This window comes from Carcharodon carcharias, chromosome 7 (assembly GCF_017639515.1).
Source record: "Carcharodon carcharias isolate sCarCar2 chromosome 7, sCarCar2.pri, whole genome shotgun sequence".
NCBI lineage: Eukaryota > Metazoa > Chordata > Chondrichthyes > Lamniformes > Lamnidae > Carcharodon > Carcharodon carcharias.
In genome coordinates this window covers 31,379,577-31,398,015 of record NC_054473.1, presented here as the reverse complement: position 1 = coordinate 31,398,015, position 18,439 = coordinate 31,379,577, and the positions used below count along the sequence as shown (strand labels likewise).

Here is an 18,439-nt window from a genome sequence, read left to right as displayed (position 1 = left end):
AGGTGCTGTTCCTCCAGTTTGCGTTGGGCTTCACGGGAACATTGCAGCAGGCCAAGGACAGATATGTGGGCATGAGAGCAGAATGGTGTTGAAATGGCAAGATGGTCTGGGTCATGCTTGCAGACAGACCAAAGGTGTTCTGCAAAGTGGTCACCCAGTCTGCGTTTGATATCTCCAATGTAGAGGAGACCTGCGTTGGGAGCAGCGAATGCAGTAGACTAAATTGAAGGAGGTGCAAGTGGAGCGCTGCTTCACCTGAAAGGAGTGTTTGGGCCCTTGGACGGTGAGGAGGTAAAGGGGCAGGTATCGCACCTTCTGCGATTGCATGGGAAGGTGATGTGGGACGGGAATGAGGTGTTGGGTGTGTTGGAGGAGTGGACTAGGATCCCGGAGAGAACAGTCCCTACGGAATGCCGACAGGGCGAAGGGAAGATGTGTTTGTTGGTGGCATCATGCTGGAGTTGGTGGAAATGCCGGAGGATGATCCTTTGAATGCGGAGACTGGTGTGGTGAAAAGTGAGGACAAGGGGGACCTGATCATGGTTCTAGAAGGGAGATGAAGATGTGAGGGCAGAGGTGCAGAAGGTGGGTCGGACGAGGCTGAGGGCCCTGTCAACCACAATGGGTGGGAAACCTCGACTAAGGAGGAAGGAAGACATGTCAGAAGCGCCGTTTTAGAAAGTGGCATCATCGGAACAGAGGCGAAGGAACTAAGAGAATGGAATGGAGTCATTACAGGAAGCAGGGTGTGAGGAGCTGTAGTCAAGGTAGCTGTGGGAGCCGGTGGGCTTGTAATGAATATTGGTGGACAGTCTATCATCAGAAATTGAGACAGAGAGGTCAAGGAAGAGAAGGGAAGTGTCGGAGATGGACCATGTGAAGGTGATGGAGGGGTGGAAATTGGAAGCAAAACTGATAATTTTCCAGGTCCAGACGAGAGCATGAAGCGGCACCGAAACAGTCATCGATGTACCGAGATAAAAGTTATAGGAGGGGTCCTGAGTAGGACTGGAACAAGGAATATTCCACATACCCCATAAAGAGACGGGCATAACTGGGGCTTATGCAGTTCTAACCTCGTGGTTCAAACTTCATGTCTAAAATTTTCCAGGACATAATCAGCAATTTGGGTATCAAGCAAATAATTCTTCCCCCTGTCACCCACAGACCGGGGGAGCTTTAGAGAGAAACCATCAGACTCTCAAAACCATGATTATGACCTATTGCCATGAATATCCAAAGGGTTGGGACAAAGGATTAGATTTCTTACTATTTACTATTAGAGATTCTTGGAGTGAATCTAACGGATTTAGTCCATTCGAATTGATTCATGGGGATGAAATAAGAGGTCCATTTAAAAGTGATTAAGGTCAAGTTCCTAAAGCAGAAAGACAAGTCCTCCATGTTGCATTACGTGTCCATCTTTCCAGAAAGACTCACAGGAGCATGTAAAGTAGCACAAGAGCACTTAAAAATTTCCCAAGCCAAAATGAAAGAATGGGCTGACAAACATACTGCAACTAGAACGTTCCAAGCAGAAGATCAAGTATTAGTATAATTACCTTTGCAGGGTGAACCCCTGAAAGCGAAATTCAGTAGCCCCTATAAGATAGGAGAGTTAGTGCAGTGACTTATCTGATACTCCTGAGTGTAGGAAGAAGAAACAGTTATGTCACACAAACATGTTGAAGCAATATCACCACAGAGAAGGTAAGACAGAGCAAGTGTGCCAGATGGTAGGAGTAGTGGAGGATGATAGAGCCAATAAAGGGAAGGTAGGAGAAGTACCGTTCCCTAAGCAAACCTCCTACAATTCGACTAGCTAATGCAACAACACTGGGACAGTTAGACACTGTGCTCTCATATTTAGAGGAAGGACCAAGGGATGATCTAATAAGGTTACTTAGGAAGTATAAGAGAATTTGTAGGGATACACCTGGATGCACTACTTAAGCTAAACATGACATGGACATAGGGGACTCTGCCAGTAAAATAGCATCATTATTGGTTGAGCCCAGAAAAACAAGTTCAGTCAGAAACAGAGATCCGATATATGCTGGACAATCAATTGATTGAGCCTAGTCAAATTGGCTGGAGTTCCTAAGCCGGATGGATCCACTAGATTTTGTAACTCTTTCGAGTACAAACACTTTTCCATCTGTTCCTATTCAGATGAAGTTACGTTGTTTCATAGTTTGCCATTGTGAGATTTGAACTCTTGATCTTGGGGTTACAAGCCCAGTACCATAACCACTTGCCTATTTAGGCCAAGCAATAAGTAATTAATACTCATTTTGACAATTTCACAAGATCAATAAATTTGCCTTCCCTGACCGGGAATCGAACCCGGGCCGCAGCGGTGAAAGCGCCGAATCCTGACCACTAGACCACCAGGGAAACTCACTAGATTTTGTATAGGCTACAGGAAAGTGAACGTAGTAACGAGGACAGATTTGTACCCGATTCCTCGGTTAGAAGATTGTGTCGATAGGGTTGGCAGTGCCTCATTTCTTTGTAAAATTGATCTATTGAAGGGGTACTGGCAAGTGCCTTTGACATCAAGGGCTAAAGAAATATCTATCTTTGTTACATCAAGTGGATTGTATCAATGTCTAGTTATGCTGTTTGGGTTTAAAAACGCCCCAACTGCATTTCAGAGGCTGGTGAATCAAGTCGTAGCTGAAGTACCTAACTGTGTGGTTTATTTAGATAATGTCGTAATATATAGTAACACACGGGAAGAACATCTAAAGCAATTAGAGGACCTGTTTAAACAATTGCGGTTGGCTGGCTTAGTCATAAATCTGGCCAAAAGCAAATTTGCAAAAGCAAGGGTAACTTACGTAGTTCACATTGTAGGACAAAGGTGTTGGCAAGAACAACAAAAGTGAATGCTCTAATAGAATTTTCCATTCCTAAAACAAAATGAGAAATCTTGAGATTTTTGGGAATGTGCGGATTTTATAAGAAGTTTGTGCCTAACTTCAGGACAATAGCTGTACCCCTCACCAATTTGTTAAGAAAACATGCAAAAGTGGTATGGTCAGCAGAATGCCAAGCATCCTTTGAAAAGCTGAAGACAATCTTAATAAATGAACCAGTGTTGGCCACCCCTGACTTTACCAAACCTTTCAAAATGGCAATTGATGCTAGTGACTTGGGGGTAGGTGCAGTCCTATTATAAGATGGTCAGTTAGGGATAGAGAAGCTGATGGGGTACTTTTCCAAGAAATTAAATCAATATCAGAGGAAGTACTCTACAGTAGAAAAAGAAATTCTAGCATTGTTGTTGCCCCTTCAACACTTTGAAGTTTATGTCAGACACAATAACAAAGAAACATTAATCTACACTGACCATAATCTGCTGGTGTTCATTGAAAAGTTTAAAACTCTAAATGCGACACAATTTAGAAGGAATCTATTGTTTCAACCATTCAATGTAAAGGTTGTTCATATTGCCGGCAAAGATAATTTGATCGCAGATGCATTGTCCTAGGTGTAAAATACTAAAGTAAGTTAAAGGGATAAGAAATGCTGAAGATTGTATAAGGGGAGGAAGGATGAATGAAAGTAAGTCCCATGTTTTATTGTCCTTGTGTCACATACCTTGTGATGAAATGCATTTTTGAAATGGTGTTTCATCTCTTTTTAAGGGTGGAGGCATGCAAGTAACATATCTTTTTATTTCAGTTGGACTGTGTATTAAAATTATAATGGCTGCAGTTTGAAAGTCATGTCCACTGCAGCAGGATGAGAGATGTATACGATGTTGCAGTCCTGAACAGAGTGTGCCATGAAAGACAGGATGGTGCAAGAAAGGAGTCTTGGACCAAGGGAGCTGCCTGACAACAACATTTTAATTGGCTCCTGAACAGGTGACCAGGTTTTGTGAGAACAGTGCAGCAGAATAGCTCCTAGCCTGAAAGGAACAAGACTTAAAACCTCTTCCTTTTGTGTTTGGAAAATTCCAGTAATTCCACAATAATAGCTAGCTGGCCTTTTCTCCTCATATCTCTATAACCTGCTCACTCTGAAAACCCATGTCAAGGGGCGAAGGGGAAATCACTGTTAGAGACATTGAAAGGCAAGTGTTTAGCCGGTGAACTAAATACTGAAAGTGTGAAAAGGCCACCTCGTGTCATCAACAAAGAACTGAAAGGAATTTGGAAAACATTGAATCTTGTACTCTGGATTGGTGCTATTGAAGTCTTTTATCCCACCTTTAAAATCCATGGTGTGTGTGTATGTATAGGGATTTAAGAAGGGGGTAGAGTTTAAGCTATAGTGTTAAAGTTAGCAGTTCATATTTCTTTTGCTATTAGTTAAAGACAATTTGTTAAATAAACAGTTATTTATTTATTAACTTTACAAACCTGGTGCTGGTATTCTGTTAACCTAAATTAAACAGTTATGTAGAATTGGGGCACCCTGGCGGTTTGGTCAAACTTTTCACATTTGTTGCAACTCGAGGAACAGTGGGGCTTGATATTACAGTGCAGTATCCCCAGTGAGTTGTGACAGCATGCTCCCCCGCCTCCAAATTGAAACCAAAGCCCAGTTGATGAATGGAGGCGGAGTCCTGGCACAGATTGGGGGCCAGCACCCTCTCTTTCAACTTAACCCAGCATCACCCGCCGCTGCAATTGCCATAGGGCCACAGCTGCAGCCACAGGTCGCCCTGTGGTGGGGCTTCCTTTCACAATGCTCGTCTGGCAGCTGTGGCCTCATTGCTTTTGTAAAGTTTGAAAACTTGTCAGAGGTCCGGCTTCCACCTCTGACAGTGGGGTTACTGAACTTTCAGTGCTGGAGGGCCTCCTGTTGGTCCTCCAGGCTTTGGAGAAGGCCCATCATCCTCAATTGGATGGCGAATAAGCCATCCAGCCACTAAATGGCCATTTTGAAAATTTCATTGGGCGTCAGGTACCAATGTAGTGTGAGGTCAGGGCGTGGCAATGCTCCTGGCGTCAGGGTCCTGTCCTGAAGACAAAAGTTCAGCCCAATGTGTTTGTATATCAAGAAATGCACAAACATTCTGAAATCTGATGACCTCAGTGAACCCGTTAGATAGTCCTATAGACCCCTTTTTGGGGGTGGTGGGGAGAGGTCGAGGAGCCCCAGTTTGAAAATCTACTCTGTGAAGTATAGTTACAGTAATCAGATTCGTGTCCTTCTGATAGCCTGCAGCTGAGGTTAGTTCTTTTCCCCTTCAGTGTCTGTTTCAATAAGCTCAAACTTAGGCACTTTTTTTTTTGGTAATTGTTTAAAAGCAGTCACTTGGTCTGATGTATTCATCTAATCACCTCAACCTTTATTCAACTAACATTTGGACAAACCTACATAAAGACTAATTGTTTACCACAAGGCAAAAAGAGAGTTAAAAGACAGGGAATAACCTAATTCCAGGTCATGCTAAATCTAGAGAATTGCTTTTGCAACAGTGTGATGCCAGTTCTCTCTCAAGAATATATAAAATGCTGTTACAATGCCCAACATAGCTGCCTACATGCTGTAATGGCTTGCCCTGTTGTAAAGCTGGCAATGGTGTAAGCAATTTTTAGATCTTTTTATAAATTTCAGGACCCAAAAGGAAGAATTTTACTTTATCATTAGTGGGGGAAGGGCAAAGATATTACTACAGTTCTTGAAGGATTTTACATTGTGCCTCATTTGTCACAGCCATGCTGTAATTGACACCATGCAGGCTTGACATCATATCAGCTTCTGCCAGCTTCCACAGCATATTGATCTTCTTCCAACTTGCTGTTCCCATGCATTGACTCCATACTTCTGTCTTGGACTGCTAATTGACAAAAGAACCAGAGGCAGCATGAGAAAAGAAATTTTCTAATAGTTATGGATCCAAAATGTAATGACTGACAGGGTGGTGGAAGCAGATTCAATAATAACTTTCTAAAGGGGGTTGGATAAATACTTGGAGGAATAAGTTCACAAGGATGTGTCGTAAAGAGCAGGGGAGTGGGAATGATTGGACATTTCTTTCAAAAGCTGGCACAGGCATGATGGTTTCTTCTGTGCTGCACCATTCCCAGTGCCTTCTCAGCTCTGACTGATCTGTCTTTCTTTAGCCACATAATTCATGTGCACTACCCAGTTATTATCATTTAGCTATAAAACTCTCTTTACCAACATTTGAACCACTTAGCTTTACCATTCTATTCATCATTTTGTTATTCTAGTGGATAACCAAAAACCTCCTTGATAGAGCTTTCTAAAGACATCAGCATCTGTGTCATTAGGATTCCAGCTTGCAGCATCACACTTAAGGACTAATTGGATATTAGACTGAATGATTCTTTTCACATTTTATGATGCATTTTTCCTCCAAAGTGGTCCTGTCAGAAACATTTCTGTAGAGCTGCACATACATCCTTTCAGACCTTCCTTTATTTGCCATTTATCAGGCGTATAGCTTCATGGACATAGATTACAGTGGAAGTGATAAATGAATTTAACGTCAGTTTTTATATTTTGGATATATACGATTCTTTATCCCCTACTCAATATTGCAAGTTCTTTTCACTCATTTGCTACTACTTATCATTACTCTTGTGTTCTCTCCTGCTTATGATTGCTGTGTTTATTTAGCATTTTCTTTTGCTTTCCTCTAATATAGGAATGTAATGATGCAGTTTCAATAGTGCCTGAGCTTGTACTTAATCCAAATGGCTCATCATCATGTCTCCGTGGGCTTTTTACCAAGGGATCCTCACAACTAAGCCGATTCTTTCTTTCTTCATTCATGGGATGTGGGCATCACTGACCTAGGCCAGCATTTATTGCCCATCCCTTATTGCCCTGGAGGAGGTGGTAGTGAGCTGCTGCCTTGAACCGCTGCAGTCCATGAGGTGTAGGTACACCCACAGTGCTGTTAGGAAGGAAGTTCCAGCATCTTGACCCAGTGACAGTGAAGGAACGGCGATATATTTCCAAGTCAGGATGGTCAGTGGCTTGGAGGGGATCTTCCAGGTGTCTGCTGCCCTTGTCTTTCTAGATGATTGTGGTCGTGGATTTGGATGTTGCTGTTTAATGGGTCTTGGTGAGTTCTTGTGCATTTTGTAGATGGTACGCACTGCTGCTGCTGTGTGGCAGTGGTGGAGGGAGTGAATGTTTGTGGATGGGGTGCCAATCAAGCAGGCTGCTTTGTCCTGGATGATGTCAAGTTTCTTGTTATGATACGGCAGGTGGTATTTGCCAGGCTGACCAAATCTACAAGGGAAACTTGGCCACGCTATCACAACGATTTTGCAATTTGTATTTATTATGAGAAGGTTTGTACACTGAGGTCAGAGATAATGAGTCCATTACCACCTTTAGAGATTTTAAAGATTAACTTAAAACATTTATTAATAAAAGAAGAAAAAACTTAAACACGCACACAAGATTACAGTTACACAGTAATAACAGTTCCCAAAATTTCTACTTAACCAAACCCCTAACTATACACCCCGTTTAAGGCAACAGTCCAAATAGATTTCAAAGTTATAAAGTCACCCAGCAATATTATCACAAGTACCCACTGGACAATGGAATTCCAAAGGCTTTTAACACAGCTTTGGTTACTGGAACAGCAAACTTCTTCAGAGTGGCTAGAGGCTTGTTTGACATGGTGCACCATTCAAGATCGCACACAGCCTCACCTCACACTTTCTTCCATCCTTCTTTAAATATATTTTATCCATTTTGATTTGTAAATCCCATTGTTTTCACTTGCCTTTAGAAGTTACTTTTCCCAGAATATAAAAAACTTTCATGTCATCATTATGGCCAGCACTTTTGAGAAAAATCAATGTAATAATCTTGCCTTATTTATCTAGCTAGTTGGGAAAATCTTATGTGTCTTTGAAAATCAAACACCTTTCCCACTTATCTAAAAATGCAAATTTCATTCACACTGTATCTGTTGTCTATATTTTAAACACCTGTTTTGCACCTCACTTCTTTGATCATTTAAACCTTGCAGTCTACCTGTCTCCAGCCCAATTAAATCAGCCACACACACAACCACGCACACAAAAACCTGCTTTAACATATTGCACAATAATATTAGGAAAAATATGATAATTCCTTGAAGTTTCTTGAGTGTTGTTGGAACTGCACTCATCTAAGCAAGTGGAGAGTATTCCATCAGACTCCTGACTTGTGCCTTGTAGATGGTGGACAGGCTTTGGGAGTCAGGAGGTCAGTTACTTGCCACAGGATTCCTAGCCTCTGACCTGCTCTTGTAGCCACAGTATTTATATGGCTGACCAGAAATTGAATTGGAGTATGGTAACCCCCAGGATGTTGATAGTGGGGAATTCAGTGATGGTAATGCCATTGAATGCCAGGGGCGATGGTTAGATTTTCTCTTGTTGGAGATGGTCATTGCAGGGCACTTGTGTGGCGTGAATGTTACTTACCACTTGTCAGCCCAAGCCTGGATATTGTCCAGGCCTTGCTATGTTTGGACATGGGCTACTTCAGTATCTGAGGAGTCTCAAATGGTGCTGAACATTGTGCAATCATTAGCAAACATCCCCACTTCTGATCTTATGATGGAAGGGAGGTCATTGATGATGCAAGTGAAGATAATTAATCTGAGGACACTACCCTGAGGAACTCCTGCAGTGATGTCCTCGTACTGAGATGATTGATCTTCATTTGTGCCAGATATGACTCCAAGCAGTGAAGAGTTTCCCCCGACTCCCATTGACACTCGTTTTGTTAGGGCTCCTTGATACCACACTCGGTCAAATGCTGCCTTGCTGACAAGGGCAGTCGCTCTTGCCTCACCTCTGGAGTTCAGCTCTTTTGTCCACATTTGAACCAAGGCTGTAATGAGGAGTTGAGTGGCCCTCACACAACCCAAACTGAGCGTCAGTGAGCAGATTATGCTAAGCAAGTGCTGCTCGATAGCACAGTTGATGATGATCACTCCACTGAAGATCAAGAGTACACTGATTCTCTCGTTAGCCAGTGTTGAAAACTGGTTGATATAAGGGCAATTACTGAATGACAATCAGAAGGACTTTCTGACCCAAAATATCGATCCTAGCCAACTTGACCCTATAGCAAAGACTTAGCTGGGTTTGATAAAGTAAAGAACAAAGATTGAATTGGTGTATGACTGTCCTGTTCCGTTGGCTATTTGCCATAACGTGAAATGCCATGTTTCAAAATTCCATGTATTTGGTTTCATCAATGCCTTGAATTTTGCATCTGAAATGCAAGTTGCATTTGTTTCAGAATGAAAGTCAGTGTGTTTGTTGGATATTAAAACAACTAAATTGGGAGAGGTCATGTATTGGCTTCATGTTTATTGTAAATCCTAATTTCAATTTTTTATATTCATTGGATGCAGCAGTCACTGACAAGCTGGTGATGGGTCACACCTTCATTTGCTGAAATTTGTTCAGTAACATTTGTCGCAGTTTGATACGATTGAGTGGCTTGCAAGGCCATTTTAAAGGGTGTTTAAGAATCTTTTATGTTGGTATAGGACTGGAGTCTAACACAGGTTGCAGGTTTCCTTCCCTAAATGACATATAGTCAAACTTAGTATTTTGTTTCCAGCTTCTTTAAAACTGAATTCCCAATTCTCAACGAACTTGCATACTGATATTAGTTAGTCCGTACCTCTGGATTATTGGCACAGTAACATATCCACTGCATTGCCATACTATATACCTGCAATTCACAGTAACATTAAATAATTTTCACTCATTTACCTTTTCAGATGACCCTTTGTTGCTGTTCTTTGGTAGCAGATTTTTTTAGTCCGTTAGTGACAGTTTAGTTTAGCAGGAGCTCCACTGCAAGATTTGAGCACATAGCTTAGGTTGGCACTACAGTGCAGTAATGAAGTGATACTACATTGATAGAGCAGCTATCCCGCAGACAAAAAAATTCATTGCCATTACATAAAGAAGAGTAGGGTGTTCACTCGGAGTTCTGGCTGACATATGATCGTCCACCAACATCACCAAAACTGATTATAAACTGGCCACTTGTCCCATTAAATGCTGGCCTAGCCAGTGACATCCACATCCTGTAAAAGTGAATTTTTAAAAATTGCTGTTATGGGACCTTGGCTTGTGTACCTTGGCCACTACGTTTGTCTACATGTCACTATTAATTGACTATGAAGCCCTTTGGGATACCCCAAGGACATGAAAGGAACTGTATGAAATACAGTTTCCTTCATCCTTTAGAAGAGCTTCCAACAATAGTTTGATATATTTTCCTTAATTTTTTTAAACCCTTCAAATTTTTTTGTTTATCTGAAATGTTTTATTTAGTTTTGTAATGGTATTTTAGTAATTTAGTTTAGATTGCTATTTAGGTTGGATTCATTTTGCCTTTGTAAAACTTCGCAACATGCAGTAAATTTAAATAATTTTACCTTGAAACATCATGTCCAGCATCTTCCGGTCGGCGAGTGGGGGCACGGTGTAAAATGATGCGGGGTGACAGTGGGTGTGCATCCCGACATCACCCTGCATCATTTAGATTGTCAGTTCAGCGGGTGAATGTCCGACTCAGATGCCCGCCCGTTGACTTGTCAACGGCCTATTAAAGCCATTAAAAAACCAATTAAACTCATTAATGGACCTGCCCGTCCAACCTTAAGGTTGGTGGGCAGGCCAGGAGCCCTGGTGGGCTTGTGAAAAAACATGAAACCTCATCCATGGGCGGGATGAGGTTTCTTGAGTGATTTAAAAAATGCAGAATATTTTACAATAAAAGTTATGGACATGTCCCAACTCGTGACAGTGTCACATGAGGGGACATGGCAGGGAAATTTTTTTCTAATCTTTATTCGTAGTTTTAAATCGGAGCCGATCTTCCAGAGGCAGCACTTTGCCTTATGGAGATCTGTGCGCTCTTTCACGCGCACGCGTGAGAAAGCGCATTCCCAACTGAGGGGATTTCCCCCCCCGCCCGCACAGGGAGAGCATAGCACTTTCTGCCACATATCGTGTAAAATGGCGGCGCGCCCCCAAATGGGGGCACCGACTTGGAAGCCCGCCCGCTCCTCTGCTATTTCTCTCTCTCTCTCTCTCTCTCTCTCCCTCTTTTTTTTCTCTCTCTTTTTCTCTCTCTGTTTTTCTCTCTCTCTCTCTCGCTTCCCCCCCCAACCATACACCAAATGCAGAAATCAAGAATATACAACATGTATCTACCGCAGTTATATAAAAATGGCTTGCTCACTCATACGTATATATGTCATTCAGTATTATAGAACTTGATATTCGCTGAAAAAGAAATATGTTGAAGCTTTTCATCTTATTCTCACCACAACGTTTGCAAGAATTTCCACTTAATGCTAAAATAAGGCGCGTCAAAGCCACCCTGCAAGATAATGGCTACCCGGATCAGATTGTTGTTCATTGTATGTCGCGCAAACTCATGAATGGGCCTAAGGCCATCACATTTGGTCCTGAAAAGTGCTCAGTCTACGTCAGATTAGGATGAGGTATTTCAAAAATTTGAGCAACAGGTGAAGCTAGCTGTTTCATGCCGCTGCTATATAGTAACAACACAAGTGGTATTCGCCATTAACAGGATGCTACCATCAAGCCAAAAGGACATTCTGTCTATCACACAAATGAGTAATGTGATATATGAATTTCAGTATTAGTGTGATGCTAGTATGTAGGCCGTATGTCCCAAAGACTGGCAGATCGTATCAAACAGCAGCTCCCTCTGGCTGTAGGCAAGATACAGACCATATCCAACCACCCCGTGCTTGCAAAACTCAAAACACAGTGTCCAACATTAGATGTGATTCAATGATAAGACAACATTTGCTAAACAATCTTGAGTGCGCTAAGAATTATGCTGGCAACCAATTTAAGATTATAAATTGGGCTTGCAATGTGGTACACTTAACACATGGTAGAAGCTACATGTATTAATACACAGGGCCCTGTTCTTTGCAGACAGAAAGAACATGAACCACACATTGCGCCTGTTTCAACTAAACAAAATAAGCAACAGCCATTCTCCAGTTCATTCCCCAGTTCATTCCCCAAGGCAATTCCTTGACTAAGCAGTCAACCTGCCTGGTTTGAATTTAAATAAAGCTTGGCAGTTAACTGTCAGTCATCAGTTAATTGGTGCATTCTCCACGGCAATGCCTCTACCAATCAGAGTCTACTTGCCAACCAATCAGCAACCTCTTCTCATGAAGTATAAATTGTTGTTCCATTTACATTTTGTATTCTTGCAAGTATCCTGATGAGTAAAAGATGAAAAGTTTCGACGTATCTTTTTTCAGTGATGTTCATACAGATGTTTCAGTTCCAATTGGAAAAGGCATATATCTGTGGGAACCATGCATAAAGAATGTTGAATAATGCCATGTTTTAACACCCATCACAGATGTTCATTGATGTGTTTTCAGTGGGAGTGATGCAGCATCAATTCAGACCAAGGCAACTCTCAGTGATGACGGACAGTGCTATTTACTCAATGGTTCAAAGGTGAATGCAATGCACAAATAATCCAAAACTTTTAATTTTTTATGGTAATTGTTTATTGGATTTAAGAATTAATCCATATTTAACATATACTTAGTGCATACTAAGCACTATAGGGCATGTAACCTTTGGTGTTCTTCATTGTTATGTTTATTCTCAGTAATATATAGGACAGAAGTACAGAACTATGTACTCATACTTTGAAAATAATTTACAAGGTCCACTCCTATCGCTGCATACCCCTCTACCATAATAGCTAATCCATTATATTTTGTGTATTTATATTAACATTGCACAATGTGGACTGCTGTACCTTCATGTTGTCTGTCAGACAATAATTTTCTTGCACTAATTTTTCACTAAGAGTAAATGGTAAAAGCCCGCTTATGGTCAAGTAAATAAAGGAATGAGTAGCTGAGCCATACAGATGAAAGCCCCCAGGTTTGATCTCTGGTCTGTGCAAGCTTAACTGAGCTCACTAGGCTGCTGCAATTGACGGATGTGGAAAAAAATCAACTATATTTCTTGTTGCTAATGGCTATCCAATGATTCCTGTGGCGTAAATCTGTAAAGATGGAGAGAACAGGGTTTTCATAGCTGTCAGCATTAATTGCTATTTAAATTTATTCTGTAAACTATAGAATGTATATGGAACTGAGACAATGATCAGCCATCTCCATTCTAACTGAGGTTTTTTTAAAAAAAGCAATAGAAATCTTATTACAGTAAAGCCCCGCTGTTTGCAATTTCCTTGTTCACGAATTCACTTACCTGCGCTTTTTGCTTTGTAGATTTGCATTGCCCATTGTGTGAGCAGTGCTCACTTATCCACGGTTTATTCTCTTTCTCTCTTTTTCCCTGGGAGACAGCAACTATGACTGAACGTCCAGAGCTACAATAACGGCTCTATTCAATTTTAAATCTTCACTAGCGTCTAACCTAACTCTATGCCAATGTGGTTTATAAACCTGTTCTCTTGTTTTCCCATCCCTATAATTCTTAATTAACCCTTTGGAAAGAATTCAAGAAATCCATGCACATTGCATGCTTTGGTAATCTCTTGCCAAGTGTGATGACACTATGCTCAAACGCTCCTCTGTCTGTCCTATACAGGTACTGCACCACATTTTTGCTGAAGAGTCCAGTACTGCTCTCGCATGGCTGGAACAGATCTAATTGAATCCCATTTGAAAACATGCTCCCCCTTTGCGATTTTGCCATTTGCGAGATATTGTGGGAACGTAACCCCTGTACTTGTATTTTGTTGGTAGAAAATGTGAACTTTCTATTTGCTGATGCCTTTGAGACAGAGTTCTTAATTTGAATTCTTGCCTAAAACATAAAAAGTTGACACAAAATTATAAAATTCTAATTACTAATGCCTGTGCAATAGAGAGACAGACATTGATATAAATCCAAGAAACAGTCTCAGAAATGCGGAACTAAGAGTGGAACCTTAGTATCCTGAAATGAAGGTATAGGGCTGGAGGAAAAAATCTGAAGAAAATATGCTGACTTGGTTCAAATAGAATATGCTCTGACTTACTTTGAGCAATGCCATGGGAGATAGTATCTGAATTCAGCATATAAAAAGAAAGTTAAAAGAATGCCTGATCCAAAGATCCTGAAATTTTCTTTTACTGTACTGGAGTATCAACCTAGATTATGCTTTCAATTTTTGGAAAAATCCTGACCCCTAGATGAGAGTGCTACTAAAAGAACTAAGCTAACAGTGTAAGATGTGCTGGTAATAGAATCAACCCAGTTAAAAGCAACAGTCGTTATTCTTATTCCTGATGGTTCTCTAATGACCTCTGCTGCAGATCTGGATATCAAATGGCGGAATTGCAGACATTTTTACAGTATTTGCACGAACAGAAATGGTTGACAAAGATGGTACAACCAAGGACAGGATCACTGCTTTTGTGGTGGAGAGAGAATTTGGTGGCATAACCAGTGGGAAACCAGAAGACAAGCTAGGAATCCGTGGATCCAATAGTAAGACACTCATAATGTTGACGTGAAAATATTTAATTTTCTAGCTGTTGTATAAAGAATTTTCTAATTTGAGTTTTGTCTTACTATTTATTGAGTCAGTTTAATGTGCTGCTATCTTTGGTTAAATTGATAATAGCTGGAGAATAATTATTCATTTATTGTTGAAGGTTTGTTTTAGTTAATAAATCCTAACCATGGTTATCGACTGTTAATCTTCATAAAGGAAATTGCTTAAGTAAGAATGCTGTTTCAAAACTGATTTGTTCTAACCGTATTTTTTTCACAGCATGTTTTGAAAGCTTTCCTTTTCACAGGATTAGTTCAGAATGCTGAGAATGAATGTCGAAACGCCTTTTCTCTCCCAAGTTGCCCCGGTTGCGCTAAGGGGAATTATAAGTGTAAAGCTGGAATCATGTTTAACTCATGCTAGGGAAATCTAGTGATTAAACTCAGGTGTCCTTTGGCAAATATATATTTAGTAAAAGGTTTTTCTCTCAATTTCCCATTTTAACCCTTGATGTAGCAGATTTTTTGCATGACTACCATTTTTATTCAGAAGTAGTACATTAAAATTTCTGCTTTGAAATAAGATTTATCTAACTTGCTTCTGTACTTTTAACTGTGAAGAAAAAAATCACTTTTAGAAACCTGTGCATTTTAACCACCTGCAGAAAATGTTCAGTATTTGCATTGGGCCATAATTTGCTTCAACGGGGCATCTTACAACATCTGTTAGTGAAACTTGTCCTGCATTTGTCAGGTTTTTACAATTTTTGTGCAGTGAGCTAATGGCAATGCAACAAGAAAATAATGTATTTAGGACCTGAGTGAATAGGGCAACCAACAGGGTATCTGCTTAACCAATTGGGTTGGAGGATTGAAAACTGAACAGCGCAATACTGAGAAGGAAGTGTAAATTAGAATGAGTTCAGTGTCAAATCAGGCATAGAAATGGAAATAAAGAAAAGGAAATAAAGGTTAAATTGAGAAAGGAAACAAAGTAAAAGTTAAAAGAATTAAATTATTTTAAATCTCCATCAATAATTAATACCAAATGGAATGATACTCCACACTTATAAAAGTGTATAATAACTGTTTAATTGCACTCAGGTGCTGGGCATTAATTAGGGTTTCACTTCGAAGCCTAGAAAAGTTACAGCACAGAAAGAGGCCATTTAGCTACCATGTACGCGTTGGCTGAAAAATAAAATATAAAAAAACTAGTTGCCCATTCTAGTTCCACCTTCCAGAACCCGGTCTGTAGTCTTGCAGGTTACAGCGCTTCAGGTGCAGATCCAGATGCCTTTTAAATGAGTTGAGGGTTTCTGCCTCCACTGCCAAACCAAGCAGTGAATTTCAAGCACCCACCACCCTTCTGGTGAAGTTTTTCCTCTTGTCCCTTTTAATCCCCCTACCTTAGATTTGTGGTAATTGGCTTCGCCACTACTGGAAAAAAGGCATCCCTGTTTACCCTAACTAGACCGCTCTTAATCTTGTACACCTCAATCAGATCACCCCTCAGACCCCTCAGCCTCCTCAGTTCCAAGGAAAACAACCCCGGCCTATCCAATCTCTCCTCACAGCTGCAATTTTCAAGCCCTGGCAACATTATTGTAAATCTCTGTGCTCTCTCCAGAGCAATTTATGTTTCCTATAATGTGGCAACCAGAAAGGTACATAAAACTGTACTTAAGCACATATAAACAGACATTTATTGAAACAGTAGTGTGATGTATGCTTGTAATGTTTCACTCTGTAAACAAAATGTAAGTCTGAATGAATATTGGCTCCAACACTACCCTTCATCAACTGGCTTTCTGGGTTAGAATATGCCATATCACTGCTCGTCATCAAGTTCATATGTGTAAGAGCACGTTTTCAAGCATTCTGGAGAAAGACCTAAGGGCAGGTTCTTTGGGATGTGGGTGTTGCTCGCCAGGCCAGAATTTATTGCCCATCCCTAATTGCCCTTAAGGCGGTGGTGTGCTTCTGTCTTGAACTGTTACAGCCCATGTATTGTAGGAACACCCACAGTGCTGTTCAGAAGGGAGTACCAGGATTTTCACCCAGCGACAGTGAAGGAATGGTGATGTGGTTCAGGATGTTGTGTGGTTTGGAGGGGAACTGACAGGTAGTGGTGTTCCCATGTATCTGCTGCCCTCGTTCTTGTAGGTGGTAGGGGTCCTGGGTTTGGAGGGTCTGTCAAAGGAGCCTTGGTGCGTTGTTGCTGTGCATCATGTAGATGGCATAAACTGCTGCCGCTGTGCGTCAGTGGTAGAGGGAAGAAATGTTTATTGTGATGGATGGGGTACCAATCAAGCTGCTGCTTTGTCCTGGATGGTATTGAGTTTCTTGAGTGTTGTTCGAGCTGCACTCACCCAGGGAAGTGGAAAGTATTCCATCACTCCTGACTTGTACCTTGTAGATGGTGGACAGGCTTTGGGGAGTCAAGAAGTGAGTAACTCACAGTAGAATTCCCAGTCTCTGACCTCCTCATGTTGCCACAACATCTATATGGTTGGTCCAGTTCAATTTCTGGTCAGTGGTAATCCCCAGGCTGTTAGTGGGGAATTCAGCGATGATAATGCCATTGAATGTCACGGGGAGATGGTTAGACTCTCTTGTTGAATATGGTCCTTGCCTGGCACTTGTGTGGGGTGAATGTTACTTGCCACTTATCAGCCCAAGCCTGAATGTTGTCCAGGTCTTGCTGTATATGGACATGGACTGCTTCACTGTCTGAGGAGTCGCGAATGGAGTTGAACATTGTGCAAACATACGTGCGCACCCCACTTCTGACGTTATGATGGAAGGAAAGGTCATTGATGAAACAGCTGAAGATGGTTGGGCCTAGAATAATACTCATTGATTTGTGATGTAGAGGGTGGAAACTGGGTAAAAGCTCTTACCACTGCAAAAATTTTGAAAATTTCAGTTAGCTATTTTGATGAAATTTTTATAAAGCCTGTAGTTTTATATTTATTGTATTAAGATTTATATTCTATACTCTGCAAAATGCTGCTTTTGTCTTTCTTAGCATGTGAAGTTCACTTTGAAAACACCAAAGTTCCAGTAGAAAACATCCTGGGGGAAGTAGGAGGTGGTTTTAAGGTAACTAATAAGGGTTCACTTTACATTATTCATTTGAAATAGTAATTTTAAACTGTTCCTTGTTATATTTAATGGCGAAATAATAGTTACATTTTCATTGCTTCTGGATGAAATTGCACACTTTTGAAATGAACAATGTTCAATTTAATAAATTAAGTTATTTTTTAATCTGTAATGTTGGTCTTTTATGACATTGCTCAGAAGGCATAAATTTTAAAAATAGATGGCATTATCACAGAATCATAGAATTGTTACAGTGTAAAAGGTAGCCATTCAGCCCAGCGTGCCTGCACTGGCTCTCCGAATGAGCAATTCACTTAGTGCCGTTCTCCTGCCTTGTCCCTGTAACCCTGCATATTCTCTTTTCAGATAGCAGTCAGATTCCCTTTTGAATGCTTTGATTGAACCTGCATTCACAACACCGTCAGGCAATGCTTTCCAGACCTTAGCCACTCTCTGTGCGAAAAAGTTTCTCTCATGTCGCTTTTGCTTCTTTTTACTTGTTATTTTAAATCTGTGCATTCTCATTCTTGTTCACAATCCTTTCTTGAATGGGAATAGCTTCTTCCTATCTACTCTGTTCAGACCCCTCATGATTTTCAATTCCCCTATCAAGCCACCTCTGAGCCACCTTTTCTCAAAAAAAAACAGATTAAATTTCTCCAATGGAATCCAGTTTTCATAACTGAAGTTCCTCGTCCTTGGATCCATTCTCATGAGTCTTTTCTGCACTCGTGCCAATGTCTTTATATCCTATCTAAATTGGAGCACCCAGACTGAACACAGTACTCCAGCTGAGGTCGAATTAATGTCTTATACAAGTTCAACATTACCTTCCTGCTCTTGTA

General features: G+C 40.8%; 1 protein-coding gene and 1 non-coding gene across 4 annotated transcripts in view; one reads left to right on the top strand and one right to left on the bottom strand.

The window, feature by feature from the left end:
* Window positions 1-18,439, top strand: part of acad9 (acyl-CoA dehydrogenase family, member 9) — an 80,063-nt gene that overhangs the window by 19,797 nt on the left and 41,827 nt on the right. For all 3 annotated transcript variants that reach the window (XM_041191982.1, XM_041191981.1, XM_041191983.1), the window contains exons 6-8: window positions 12,407-12,485; window positions 14,306-14,480; window positions 17,518-17,591. In XM_041191982.1, the coding sequence (XP_041047916.1) occupies window positions 12,407-12,485; window positions 14,306-14,480; window positions 17,518-17,591 (328 nt within the window). The remainder of the gene's footprint in view (window positions 1-12,406; window positions 12,486-14,305; window positions 14,481-17,517; window positions 17,592-18,439) is intronic.
* On the bottom strand, window positions 2,326-2,397 carry trnae-uuc. The gene has a single exon. It is a non-coding gene; the product is annotated as a tRNA-Glu (tRNA).